The sequence below is a fragment of the Ursus americanus genome, chromosome 18, assembly GCF_024610735.1.
Source record: "Ursus americanus isolate L20-20 chromosome 18, mUrsAme1.1.p, whole genome shotgun sequence".
Taxonomy (NCBI): Eukaryota; Metazoa; Chordata; class Mammalia; order Carnivora; family Ursidae; genus Ursus; species Ursus americanus.
The window spans coordinates 51,538,778-51,552,262 of record NC_142144.1 but is presented as its reverse complement, the minus strand read 5'-3'; the positions used below and the strand labels follow the sequence as shown (position 1 = coordinate 51,552,262).

The 13,485-nt window shown below is 38.5% G+C and overlaps 1 protein-coding gene across 6 annotated transcripts in view; it reads right to left on the bottom strand.

Annotated features, from left to right (window-relative positions):
• Nucleotides 1–6,492: 6,492 nt before the first annotated feature.
• The window catches only part of FREM1 (FRAS1 related extracellular matrix 1), a 173,774-nt gene continuing 166,781 nt past the window's right edge, over nt 6,493–13,485 (bottom strand). For 4 of the 6 annotated variants that reach the window (XM_045780814.2, XM_045780813.2, XM_087869630.1 and 1 more), the window contains 2 exons: nt 12,039–12,124; nt 6,493–9,589 (listed from right to left, as the gene is read on the bottom strand). In XM_045780814.2, coding sequence (XP_045636770.2) covers nt 9,390–9,589; nt 12,039–12,124 — 286 coding nt within the window. In that variant the 3' untranslated portion in view covers nt 6,493–9,389. The remainder of the gene's footprint in view (nt 9,590–12,038; nt 12,125–13,485) is intronic. The other 2 variants (XM_045780815.2, XM_087869631.1) reach the window with 2 other exon arrangements.

The window sequence follows — 13,485 nt, the reverse complement described above, 5'->3', positions numbered from 1 at the left end:
TGTAAATTGTTTTCCTCCAGTTGGAAGATGGGGGTGGTGTATCACCAACAGAAATGAGTATAGGGGGCATCTGTCTGAAAACCATTTCCCTACTGGCTACCTTGCCAGTTTCTGCTTATACAATGCAGGCAGCTTGGGGGAACCATATTGTCCCTATAAGCTCATAACACATGGACAAATGATTAAAAACACATGGAAAACAGTTCCACAGCTAAGCTAAAATTCAGATGGGAATGGAAAATCAACTTGCAAAGCTTTCAACTGACTCGGGGCCAAATGTGGGACAGAATGCGAGGAGAAGTTGCCAAAAGAGAGGGAAGTTGCGGGGAAAAAAAGCAACTCGTGGATAGGAAACCTAAAACAATGACACCTTGTATTGACAACCCTTTCCTAAGACTCTCCAAGAGTAGGCACCAAAATCAACTCTGGAAATATTAAGACCTTCATTTTGTGAAAGATTTCAGACAGATTTATATTTTCTACCCTCCATAAATAAAGGTTGGCTTGACTATCTTGGCAACACCTATGCAGAAACATAATGTTAAGTATCTGTAACATAAATATTAAAATATTACACATTTTTCCTTTTCCCTTGGAGGTGTGGGAATTAAGTAACAAGGTGACACGAGACAAACTGTGAAAAATCATGACAATAAAATGCAAAAGCAAAGCAGAACTTTCCAGTCAGACCTGCCTTCTGTTGCGTACCTGACCCTGGGCCCAAGTTGGCCATAAAGGTGGGCAGGTCTTTGTCACATTTGCAAAAGTTCAATTCTTGGTTCAAATCTGAAACTCTAGGAAGCTGGTTATTTGAGGCTAGTCACTAAAATGACCCAAGGATTCTGGCGGGTAGGAAATCTGTGAGCAAGGAGATTTCCTGGGAGCCACATTCTGCTGTTTTTTTCTGTCCTTTCACTTCTGGCCTGAATCCTTCCTGACGCCCGTACAACCTGAACCGTCTTTCTCTTCATTTAGCACCATTTAATTCTTCACGTGTTCATCCGGGGGCAGGATGAATCCTCAAGACACAGGACAAGCGTGTTCCTTAAACACTGAATGCAAAGGGAGATTTTGAAAACATGGCTCCATGGAGGAGCCATTCTTAGAAAAGAACTATCCTTCAAGTCCTTAGCAACAAACAATTCTTTTCCATCATGTGAAAAACCATCTGCTAGCGTCTCTCTTTATAATGAGATCTGTGTCTCATAGATCACGTCTGAAAGCAAGGCACAGTGGGGTTTAAAAAGGCCTTCTTGGTCATCTGGATTTCTCCAAAAACTGGAACCATTTCCATGTTCAACACAAATGTCCTAACGTGTGGGAATGTTCTCACTTGTCACACGGAACTTTAAAACCCTGATTCTCCCACCCCCAGATCCTCCTTCCCTGTTTACTGGTGAGCACAGGCACTGTTTAAAATTGTCACTCTCTTGGGACACCTGGGTGGCTCAGTCGGTCAAGCATCTGACTTCAGCTCAGGTCATGATCTCAGGGTCTTGGGATCGAGCCCCGAATCGTGCTCCGCCCTCAGCGTGGATTCTGCTTGTCCCTCTGCCGCTGCCCCTCTCCCTCTACTTCTCTCCCTCCCCCCACCACCTCCTCCCCCTCCTCGTGCTCTCTCTCAAAAAATAAAATCTTAAAAAAAACTTGTCACTCTCTTCCAGGTACTTTACATCTCTCTCTCTTTCTCTCTCTCACACACAATGGCTTTTAAAAAGGTATCTTTTATTGAGTACCTACTAAGTTCTGGGCATGTTCTTTGTAGTTTCATATTACGTTTTCACGACAATCTTTCCAGGACATTATTGTTATCCCCATGTTATAGATAAGAAACCGAGGCTTAAAGAATTTAAGGTACATAGCCAGTAAATGGTGGAATCGTGACAGAAACCCACCTCATGTTTGTCTCCCCTGTCAGTTTGCTTTTTGCAAGGTAGCTATTAAAATGATGCATATGTTATTTTATACTCTGCTATTTTAAAATAACATTATGTATAGAACTATCACTTTAATGGAGACAATATAATTTTCCACTAAGCGTTCTTCTGTCTTTGGATATTTAAATCACATAACTTTACTCCAGTATTTTACTGCCCTGAGCTAAGGATATTGTTATACTTAGAGCTCTCTTTTCTTTTGAAAAATTTCCATGTTGTAGAAATCATTCTTTCTTTCTTCAAACAGCTTTATTGAAATACAGTTGACATACAATAAACATGTGTTTAAAGTGTATAATTTGATAGATGTAGACAAATAGGGGCGTCTGGGTGGCTCAGTTGGTTAAGCATCTGCCTTCGTTCTGCTCAGGTCATGATTCCAGGGTCCTGGGATCAAACCCCACGTCCCGCTCTCTGCTCAGCAGGGAGTCTGTTTCTCCCTCTCCCCTGCCTGCCACTCTCCCTGCTTGTGCTCTCTCTGTGTGCCAAATAAATAAATTTTTTTAAAAAGTAGACATATATCTGTATACCTGTGAAACTATTACCACAATCAAGATAGTGAATATATCCATCACCCCTAAAAGTTTACTTGTGTCCCTTTTCAATCCTTTCCTCTGCCTTTTCCTATTCTCCTCTCTCATTCCCGGGTAACTTGCTTTCTGTTATTATAAAGTTTGTACCTTCTAGAATTTTCTATAAATAGAATACAAATATACTATGTGTTCTTTCTTGTCAGGCTCTTTGATTCAGCACAATTATTTTGAGAATCGTTCATATGGTTGTAGCAATCTCACTTGTTTTTATTTCCGAATAGATTTCATTGCAAGGATATACTATAATTTGTTTATCCACTCACATGACAATGGACATTTGGTCGTTTATAGTTTTGACCGTCACAAATAAAGCTGCTATGAACATTCAAATATAAGTCTTCAAATGGAAATAAGCATTATTTTCTCTTGTGTAAATACCTAGGAGTGAAATGGCTGGATCACATGGTAGGTATATGTTTAATAAAGAAACCACCAAATTGTTTTCCAGAGTGGTTGGACTATTTTATATTTCACCAGCAGTGTATAAGAGTACTGATTCCTTCATATCCTCACCAACACTTGGTATGGTCGGTCAGTCTTTATAATTTGAGCCATTCTAATAGGTGTGTAATACTATCTCATTGTGGCTTTAATTTATAATTTCTAATGACTGATACATTGACATATTTTCATTTACTTATTTGCTATCTATATATCTTCGGTAGTGATGTATCCATTCAAATCTGCCCATTTAAAAAATTTCTTATTATTGATTTTTGAGGGTTTCTTTTATATAGTCTGGATATCAGAGAAATGTGTAGTACCTGTCATTTTCATAACAGTGGCTTGATCAAGATGTATTATCCTTTTGTACATATCATTGGCTTTGAATTGGTAGATTTTTGTTCGGATTTTTCTATCTATATTCATGAGGGATATTGGTCTGTTGTGCTCTTATATTTTTATATAGTTTGGTATCAGAGTAATACTTTGCCTCATAGAATAAGTCAGAAAATATTCTTTTGAGATTTTCTGAGTGAGTTTTGTAGAATTGGTACTATTTCTTCTTTAAGTATTTGTAAAATTCAATAGCGAACCTATCTGGGACTTAGTAATCTGTGTTCTCTCATATTTTTCCTGACTCGTCCTGTTAGAGGTTTACCATTTTTATTGACATTCTCAAAGAACCAGCTTCTGGTTTCATTGATTTCTGTTCTGATATTTTCTATATGCTTATTTCTGTTGTCTTCTTTTTCTAGTTTCTTAAGGTGGAGCTGAAGTTAAAACCTTTCTTCTTTCAAATATAGACATTAAGAGCTATAAAATCTTCCCTGCATAATGCTTTAATGGCATCCCACAAACTTTGAGATGTTTTCATTTTTTAAAAAGATTTTATTTATTTATTTATTTATTTATTTATTTATTTATTTATTTATTTTAGAACATGAGCAGGGGGAGAGGCAGAGGGAGTGAGAGAGAATTTCAAGCAGACTCTGCACTGAGCGTGGGGCTCCATCCCACAATCCAGAGACCACAACCTGAGCTGAAATCGAGAGTGGAATGCTTACCCGACTCAACCTCCCAGGTGCTCCTATTGTTTTCATTTTTATGCAGTTCACCACACTTTTTACTTTGCCTGTTGACTTCTTTAACCCATGAATTGAATCAAGTTTAAAGTTTAGTTTTCCAGAGATACTTCTGTTATTGATTTCTAATTTACCTCCATTATGGTCAGAGAACGTATTTTGTATAACTTAAATCCGTTTAAATTTATTGAGACTCATTTTATGTCCCGGAAAATGGCTCACTCCAGCAAATGTTTCCCGTGCACCTGAAAAGATGTCTATTCTGCTGTTGTTGGGTGGAATGTTCTAGCAATGGCAGTTAGGTTAATTTGGCTAACAATGTTCACACTTTTAAATCCTTACTGATGTTCTCTGCCTACTTGTTCAATCAATTATTGAGAGGGTATTAGCATTTCTGAATATAATTCTAGATTTATTTCTATCAGTTTTTGCTTCATGTATTTCTAAACATTGTTATTATGTGCACAAATGTTAGAATGATTGTGTCCTCTTGATGTATTGACCCATTTAAATTATAAAATAAGCACCTTTAACCTTGGTAGTATTCTTTGCTCTAAAATCTACTCTGATATTAATTTAGCTGCTTCAGCTTGCTTTTGACTAGTTTTGGGATGGCATATATTTTTCCATTTTTCTTCTGTAGAGTAAGTTGGGATTGATTGCCTTTGGGAAGCAAAAATACAGATGGGGATAGAAGCAAAAGGTGAACTCATACTTCATTGCTTGGAAGAAGTATTGCGGGTTACCATAAGGCCCTTAATGGAAGTGTCGGTTCATTTTTGTCCCTTTCTGTCTTAAGATAAACTAGACTTTATTGCCTAGCAGAATATAAGACCTATAAAAACTGTTCAAAATGAACAGTTATATGTGTAAGTTATGAGGAGGGTATATTCATTTCCTGCATGATCCTGTTCTAAAGACTTGTAGAATTAATTTTAGAAAATCATGGCATTCTGGACATTACACATATCCAGACACACTCTGCCATCCGTAACAGCCCTCTCATGATTAATGGGGAGAAAGGAGGAAGATCAATAAAGCCGTCCTGTAAGTTAAACAGTACGTCCAATTAACATTCTCTTCCCCTTAACCAACCATATAAATAAACAAACAAAAACCTGGGTGAGACATGAGGCAAAGACTGGAAAATGTATCTTGGATGAGTCAGATAAACACACAGCAAATATATCCACCCACTTACAGCTTTCTAAAATAAATTTTTATACGGTGATTTTTAATAGCATTTTTATGGAGATATACTCCCTATAACATCATATTCACCATTTTAAAGTGCACACTTCAGTGCTTTTCAGTGTATTCACCATGTGGTACAACCATCCCCACTATCTAATTCCACATCCTTTCCATACCCTCAGGAAGAAATCCTGTACCCACTAGCAGTTAGTTTCCATCTCCTCGTCCCCCACCCCCTGGGCAACCATGAATCTACTTTCTATCTTCATAGATTTGCCCATTTTGGACATTTCATATGAATGGACCACGCAGTACATGGCCTTCCCCGTCCATCTTCTTTTACTTACAATAATGTTGTCAAGCATATGTCAATTTTATCACACTCATCATTCAAAGATATTTTGTTGGAATATAAGCAAACTATTTGCTCCGAGTGGTAAGAATGAGAGTATGTAGAAGAATTCGAAGAGATTCAGCCCACGATTTGGAGGTCTCTAGTTCTGGTACTGATCCCTTCTCACTTTACCTTCTCAAGACTTCAGTGTCCCCTGCTCTACAATAAGGACATCAGGTGAGACGATATCATTGTTCTCTTTTTTTATTCCTGTTACTCCAGGGATCTCAAAGACACAGAGACACCTACTGCTGGTCCTGTCACAAAAAATCAGTCAGCTGGATTAGAAAACTTTAGTTCCTCACTTGATCTGGAGACAGGAGATTTGGGACAGCTGCTATCCATAACACTTTGACCTGATCATGAACACAGGAAGTAATACCAATTCCTTAATCAGGAGAGAAAAAAAACCAAAGACAGCCTGAGCTGTTTGTAGTAGGGTGTGTTTCCCATTGACTCTGAAAAGGGATAATGTAATCAGTGATTTCCACTGTGACTTCCTCCCTGATAAAAAGTTTCACGCTCAAAAAAAAAATTATTAGAAATTTGCATGTATACACTATGCTTTTATACTTCTATTTTCCTATCTCGTTCACAATAATATCTCCAATATCTAGAATAGGTGAGGGGCTGGCACTTGAGATTCAATAATATTCGTCGAATGAATGGCGGATGGATGGATGGCTCGCTGGCTGGCTGGGTGGCTGGGTAGATGGATGAAAGCCGTGTAAAGGTTGATTTAAACAGCAAGGATAAAAAAGACGCTCTGAGTTTCCTTTTCCATCCCTTCTTACAATGGATAGAACAAATATAAAATGTGAAAAACTAAAGCAACAGTAGTTCAGAAGTAGAAATAAGTTTATTTTATTAATTTTGATACAATGCTACAGACAGTACATTTAATAGGCTGCCTTGTTGCAAAAATTAATCAGCACCAGTTCCTGGTTTGAATTATACAAACCATAGTGTTAATGAAAATATGTGCATGTTCTTTTTGGCTGTATTAAAAATAAACAAAAACAGACACGTAAATAAATGTCACCTGGTTCGTTTTTACCACTCCTTGGAAGGAGATGAAATAATTATCATATGTTTTTAAGTTTACGTTCAGCAAAATAAATGCTAGATACATATGTATGTTTTGGTTAAAGAGCAAAAATCACAGGATTCTGAAAAGCTACATGCTACTCAGCCGAGTTGATGCCCTTGGATAGAGGGGGCTTTTCCTGAGTCGATATTCAAATCTGGGGAGAAGAGCTGGGTGTCATTTAGGTCTTTCTTTCTGATGCTCTTGTTCTTAGCTACCATCTGTCCCATCTCTCCCTGCTCAACCCTTCTCTCCTCTCTCCCCTCTCCTCTCCTTTAATCACCCATTCCCATTGTACCATCATTCCATTTCCTTCCTTCCTGCTCCCACCGGAAACTGACAGGTGACAGTAACCAATCTAGGGAGAGAACCACGACCATCATTTCCTTTTTTTTTTTTTAAGATTTTATTTTTAAGTAATCTCTACACCATATGGTTCTTGAACCCACTACCCTGAGATCAAGAGTTGCATGCTCCACTGACTGAGCCAGCCAGGCACCCCTGTCTTTTATTTTAGATGACAATCATTTACTTCTTTTTCTCCCTGAGTCAAAGCCCATTCATAAGAAATAAAAGTTTTGATGAATATTGTCCAGGACCCCAACTTGTCTGAATTTTTGTTTGTATCCTCATTCAATTACTTGCATTTTAGAACCTGATTGGTGCTTTTATGATCAGGAATATTTAAAAATATTATCCTAGTATATCTAGTTGCTACAAGAATCACAACATTCTCCCTTCGTGCTAGCATTTGCAATTACACTTAAACACCATTGTCATTGTCGACGAGTATAATGAAATCTACCATGCTGACCAGGTTCTCATAACAGCCCTGGTGCTGGATTCCCAGTTTTAAATAGTTACCATAGCTCTGGAGTTCTAGCAGGGAGTGGCTCCTGAACTCTTCACTTCTTGAACCTTTACTTTCCGTCCTAGGATATCACTCCATAGGTAAACAGCTCTTCGCCACATTATCTGGCAACTCACCTTCCCACGCAGGAGGGACTAGTGGATCAGAAAGGATTGGAGCTGGTATGGAGGGTGGGTTTGCATCTTTTGGTTAAATACCAGAGAGTGCTTGTGTTGTATGAGAGACCTGTATGTTGTATCAGTCCAGAGCCTACTTGTGACACCTACGTGAGACTCCCAATGCCACGATGTCTTTTAAATTTAAGTAAGAGGTAGGAATGCCTAAATGTTATCCCCACTTCTCTTTGTGAATACTTCTAATACCGAAAATCCTGATAAATGGGCAGAAATCAAACAAGCTTGTCATGTTTTATATCCAGAAACTGGACTGAATTTCTTCCGTTTATTTTAGTTTTACAGAATGTGTTATTCTAATAAAGCGTGCACCAAAGCTTTAGTCTACTTGGTAACCCCATTTTGACTCTGAAATTACTCTGAATTACTCATAGAGCAAGTTACATTTGGCACAACCGTATTTTTCAGTGATTATGAAAAGAGGAAATTTTTGAGCAAATGCTTCAGAAAAAAATTTCTAATTTCCTGTAATTAAACCCTGATTTCAGAAGGGAGTTCTTGGAAGGCTGCAACACGCTTCACTGGTACAAAAATGTTTCATTCAGCTGCTATTATAAATTAATAAGGGACCTTTATGTTAGAGAATCAGGTTAGCATGCCATTTCTAGAAATATTAGAGATGTAAGGGCTCAGTTATCTCAAAATCCATTCTGAGAATATAGGTTTTCAAGGGCTCTGCTTTCAGCATTATTTTTCTTTGTTCATCAACATAGTTCATTGAGACGCTTGTGAGGAAGCAGTATTTTTCTTCCAGGTGCTAACCATCACTCACATATACTCTATTCCAAATGTCCTTGAGAAACGTTAGTCAGCACCATATACCCAAATGAAAAGAGAGGTTCACGTTACTTCAAATTTCTCATGAATCTGTACGGCCGGGGGAAATGTAATCATCAGCTCTGGGAAGATACAATGCCAACATTTTTACTGGAAAAAGAGATCTGTCTCATGAGTGGGGATAGGTAGACCCCTGACATACAGGTAGCCTCTGAATTCTTACCTGAACTAGAGCTTTGCAAACGAGCCTCCGTCTGCAAGTTTCTCCCATCTAAAAGCCTTCCTTTTCCACCACAGAGAATTCTCCTTTTTTCATCCACAAGCCTCTTATCTGAGGTTTCACATTCGAAAGGGCTCCAAAGGACAAAGGGACCCTCTGCAGTCCCCTGTGATTTAGTGAGCTGGCAGGGCTGGCTCTCCTCAGATGGAGTTGGCACAAGCCCCTGCAGAACAGATTCCAGAATGGACTCATTAGAGGTCTTGGGACCCCAAAATCCAAGGACCATGAACTTGGTCTGGACTCAGATATAGAGTGGGGTCAGGGTGGGAGTATCCTAGGATAAGCAAATCTTGTACCATATAATGCTTTAGGCATTTATTTTGAAAGGCACTGAGAAGTAAGAATTGTATCTCTTCCTGATACAAATACTCATTGATCAATCTTCCTGGAAGTATTCTTCAATGTTCCTTTTTTACTAGATAGAATCACTCATATACTATGATAAAAAAACGTACTAAGTCAGTCATGACACCTTGTTTTGTATGGAACAATATGCACAAATCCTGTAAATAAATAGATGAGAAATCCCAAGTGGGCACTTGTAAGGCCAGTTACATTTAGAGTTTCCTGGAGCACACATAATTGTGAGGTTTGCCCTTCCTACAGTCCTGTGTTTGCCATTTCCCTTGTTTTTGAGCCAAAACACAGTTCTTGCCAGGCTTTAAACGTTGAGGGGGCCCTTTCCTCCAGTTGGTGAAGGTGACAGGTTCCCCGCCGATCCACTTCCAGTGGCCAGCACGCACTTGGTCATTCAAACCTAACAGGAACCAAAGAATGTGCCAATATTACATTTATGCTGGAAGAGCTTATGGTCTATAGCTCTAAGTTCAGTAATCACATATAAACACGAGCCTACATTTTAAAACACAGAATAGGACCTGGGAATCCTAAAACGCAGTTAAGAACATATAGCTTTGAGGGACGCCTGGGTGGCTCAGTCAGTTAAGTGTCTGCCTTCGTTCGGCTCAGGTCATGATCCCAGGATCCTGGATCCAGTCCCTCATCATCAGTCTCCCTGCTCAGCGGGGAGCCTGCTTCTCCCTCTCGCCCTCCCCCTCACTCATCCTCTCTCTCTTTCTCTCACTCTGTCTCTCAGATAAATAAAATATTTTTAAAAATTAGAATTAAAAAATTAAAACAACAACAACAACATATGGCTTTGGAGTCAGGCCGATGCAAATCAAATCCTCGATCTACCACTTACTAGTTAAGCATCTTTGCTTAACCACTCCCAGTTCAAGTTTCCTCATCTAAGAAATGGGAATAAAAATAGTATATCAAGGGCTGTTTTAAGTAGTAAATAAGAGAATGCCTGTCAAGTGCATGGCATATATACATGTGTCGCAAGCAGTAATTAATACTCACGTTATTTTTACAGACAGAACTCCTATCCCAGGGAAACCGGCACACTCTTGTCTCTTGTTGCTCTACCTCGCTATTTAAATGTCTTGGTTTTCATATTTGAAAGTAGCTTAACTAGGTATTATTTTTAGTCTGGAACGTAAGATTTTTTCAGCCTGCTATAATTCCAACAAAAAGCAGCTTTTCTCAACTTGCCTCGCTACTCCCACTGGCTATTTTACAAATTGCACTTTAGTGTTGCAAAGCTTTTGTAAACTTTCTTAAAGAAACATTCCTCCTCCTCACTCTCCTTCATAGTAGAAACAAAACAATACAATGAGGAGAGAGCATGATCTGACATCTCCCAACCATGTTTAACCAGGAAAAGAGGCTTAGTTGCATAGCCTATAACCTTCCCCGTGATTCTCCCTCAATATTTTGGAGTAGAATAAAATTAACTACTATCCCCTTCTGGATTGTTTCCCTGCATTATTAGTCAGGAGATGTTATGCCTAAGAGGACTCAGGGAATAGAGCCTTGAAATCGGTCACTGTGGGAGCAGAGAAAACATCTCCTCCAGCTTTAACTTAATACTCTCAAAAAATTTCAGAATTTAGGGATGTACTAAGTATTATAGAGATTTTGAGAAGCCAACATTGGGTTTACTATCGTTCCCCGAAATCCAATACTTTCCGGGACAGATGGTGAAAATACTGACTTTGATGTGCCCTGAGAATTCTCCTAAAAATGGAATCTGAAGAGATTTGTATTATTGTTAAAACTGAAGAAGATATTAAAACGTCAGAAAACAAGGGATAAAATTACGATCCACCTATAATTGTCAATAGAGGTAAACATTTCTAATTCTTTGGCATAGTTCTTTATATATGTCTATGTGTATATCATATGCATATATGTATATATCACATGTATATAAATATTTTATTCTAAATTATTTTGTGCTTCATATGGCTGTGGACTCTGCTTTTTTACTCAGCACCCTGTCACAAATACATTACACATTTTATATATAATATGCCTCTAACATATATTTCTTGGATGAAATAATAAACATAAAGCACTTTAATGTCTTTAATATTCAATGCCTTACAAAAGCATTAAATATTAAATATTCCTTCATATGGCTATACCATAGTTTATTTAACTATCCCCTATTTACAGCTATTTCTAATTTTTTACTTTCAGAAATAGGGGCACCTGGGTGGCTCAGTTGGTTAAGCGGCTGCCTTTGGCTCAGGTCATGATCTAAGGGTCATGAGATCAAGCCCCACATCAGGCTCCCTGCTCAGTGACTGGGAGTCTGCTTCTCCCTCTCCCTCTGCTGTTACCCCTACTTGTGCTCTCTCTCTTGTGTGCTCTCTCTCTCAAGTATATAAATAAAATCTTTAAAAAAGAAGAAAAAAAAAGAAATAGCATTTGTTGAATTCTCTTACCTCTAAACCAAACCACATCCCTTAGTATTTTTTTAAGTATTTTTTTATTTTTTTAAAGATTTTATTTCTTTATTGGAGAGAGAGAGAACGAGCAGGAGAGGGACCAAGGGAGAGGGAGAAGCAGACTCCCCGCTGAGCGGGGAGCCCAATGCAGGGCTGGATCCCAGGACTCTGGGATCATGACTGGAGCCAAAGGCAGACGCTTAACCGACTGAGCCACCCAGTCGCCTCAAGATGAGTTTTAAAAGACAGACTAGACTGTCTGCCGGGCACCCCCTCCAAAAAAGAAAAAACAGACTGTCCGACCACCTAACTGTTGCTTGCTACCGCGAGCCACAATTATTTGGCCCATGGAGGGTGATGCCCTCTTAATATTCTCGTCTCCCTCCCCAATACAGCGCACACACTTGCCTATCCAAAAGGGTTTTCTTCCACTGATGTCCCAGAGCCATCGCATATGCTGCCTGGAGAGAACCGTTACAAGGCTGCCCAGGTGACTACAAGCAAACAAACAAAAAGGACAGTGTCAGTGACAAGGAGTCCCACATTCCTGTTGGTAGGAAATTCATAACAGAAATCAAATCGGTTTGAAATAGAAAAAAAGCATACATATAGAAAGAACTTTCCAGGATTTGAATACTCTATTTTTTTGACTTTAATGACTATCTGTAGGGTGGGATCAGTGACAGCAAACAAAGTGAGATTTTTTAATACTATCTGAGCTTTAAAGCACAAATTCAATTGGTTTTAAACATCTTATTGGAAACATCAGCAACTACCTATTTATAAAAATTAATGCCAAAATATTACTCCTCTCACAGGGAGTCTACCTCTAAATGGCATACATTTGACAAACATCCAGTTAATTTGATCAGTAAAGTAACCCAAATTATTCACGTAAAATTACTGGAGGCCTACATTTTGCGCTTGGTGTATTTAATCAAATACACCAATAATTGCAACCCTTTGATTGCCCTCGGTGAAATGAGCATAGTCTCGCTGTCAAAACTTCGTAAGTGGTGTAGAAGTTAAAGCACATGTTCCTATAAATATATATAAAAATACCCCCCCAAATAGAATTGCTTTGATGTTTAAGGTGCATAGCATAATGACATCACTTACACATGTTGTGAAATGATTACCACAATGAGTTTAGTTAGAATCCATCATTTCATTTAAATATCCAAAAAAAAAAAGAAAGAAAGAAAGACAATTGTTTTCCTTGTGATGAGAACTCTTGGGATTCACTCTCTCAATAACTTTCAAATATACCACAGAGCTGTGTTGGCTGTACTCCTTATGCTGTACGTTAGATCCCGGTACTTAATCGTCTTATAACCAAAGGTTTGTACCTTTTAACCACTTTCATCCAACTATCCCACCCCATATTCCTGGCCTCTGCTAATCACATCTGATCTTTTCTTCTATGAGTTTGTGTTTTTGTTTTGTTTTAAGACTCTACATATAAGCGAGATCGTATAGTGTTTGTCTTTCTCTATCTGTGTTATTTTACTTAGCATAAACTCAACGAGTATTATGTTGTTACAAACGGCAGGATTTCCTTCTTTTTTGCAGCTAAATAATATTCCTCTCTGTGTGCGTGTGCGTGTATGACAACTTCTTTATTCATTCACCCATTGAAGGACACTTGGTTACTCTAAATAATAAACATGCTATTAACATGGGGGTGCCAATAGCCCTTCAACATACTGTTTCGCTTCCTTCAGATATATTCCCAGAAGTGGAACTGCTGGATCATTTGGTAGCTCTATTTTTAATCTTTTGAGGATCCTCCATACTGTTTTCCACAGTGGCTGCACCAATTTGCAATCCCATCACTATACACAAGTGATTGTTT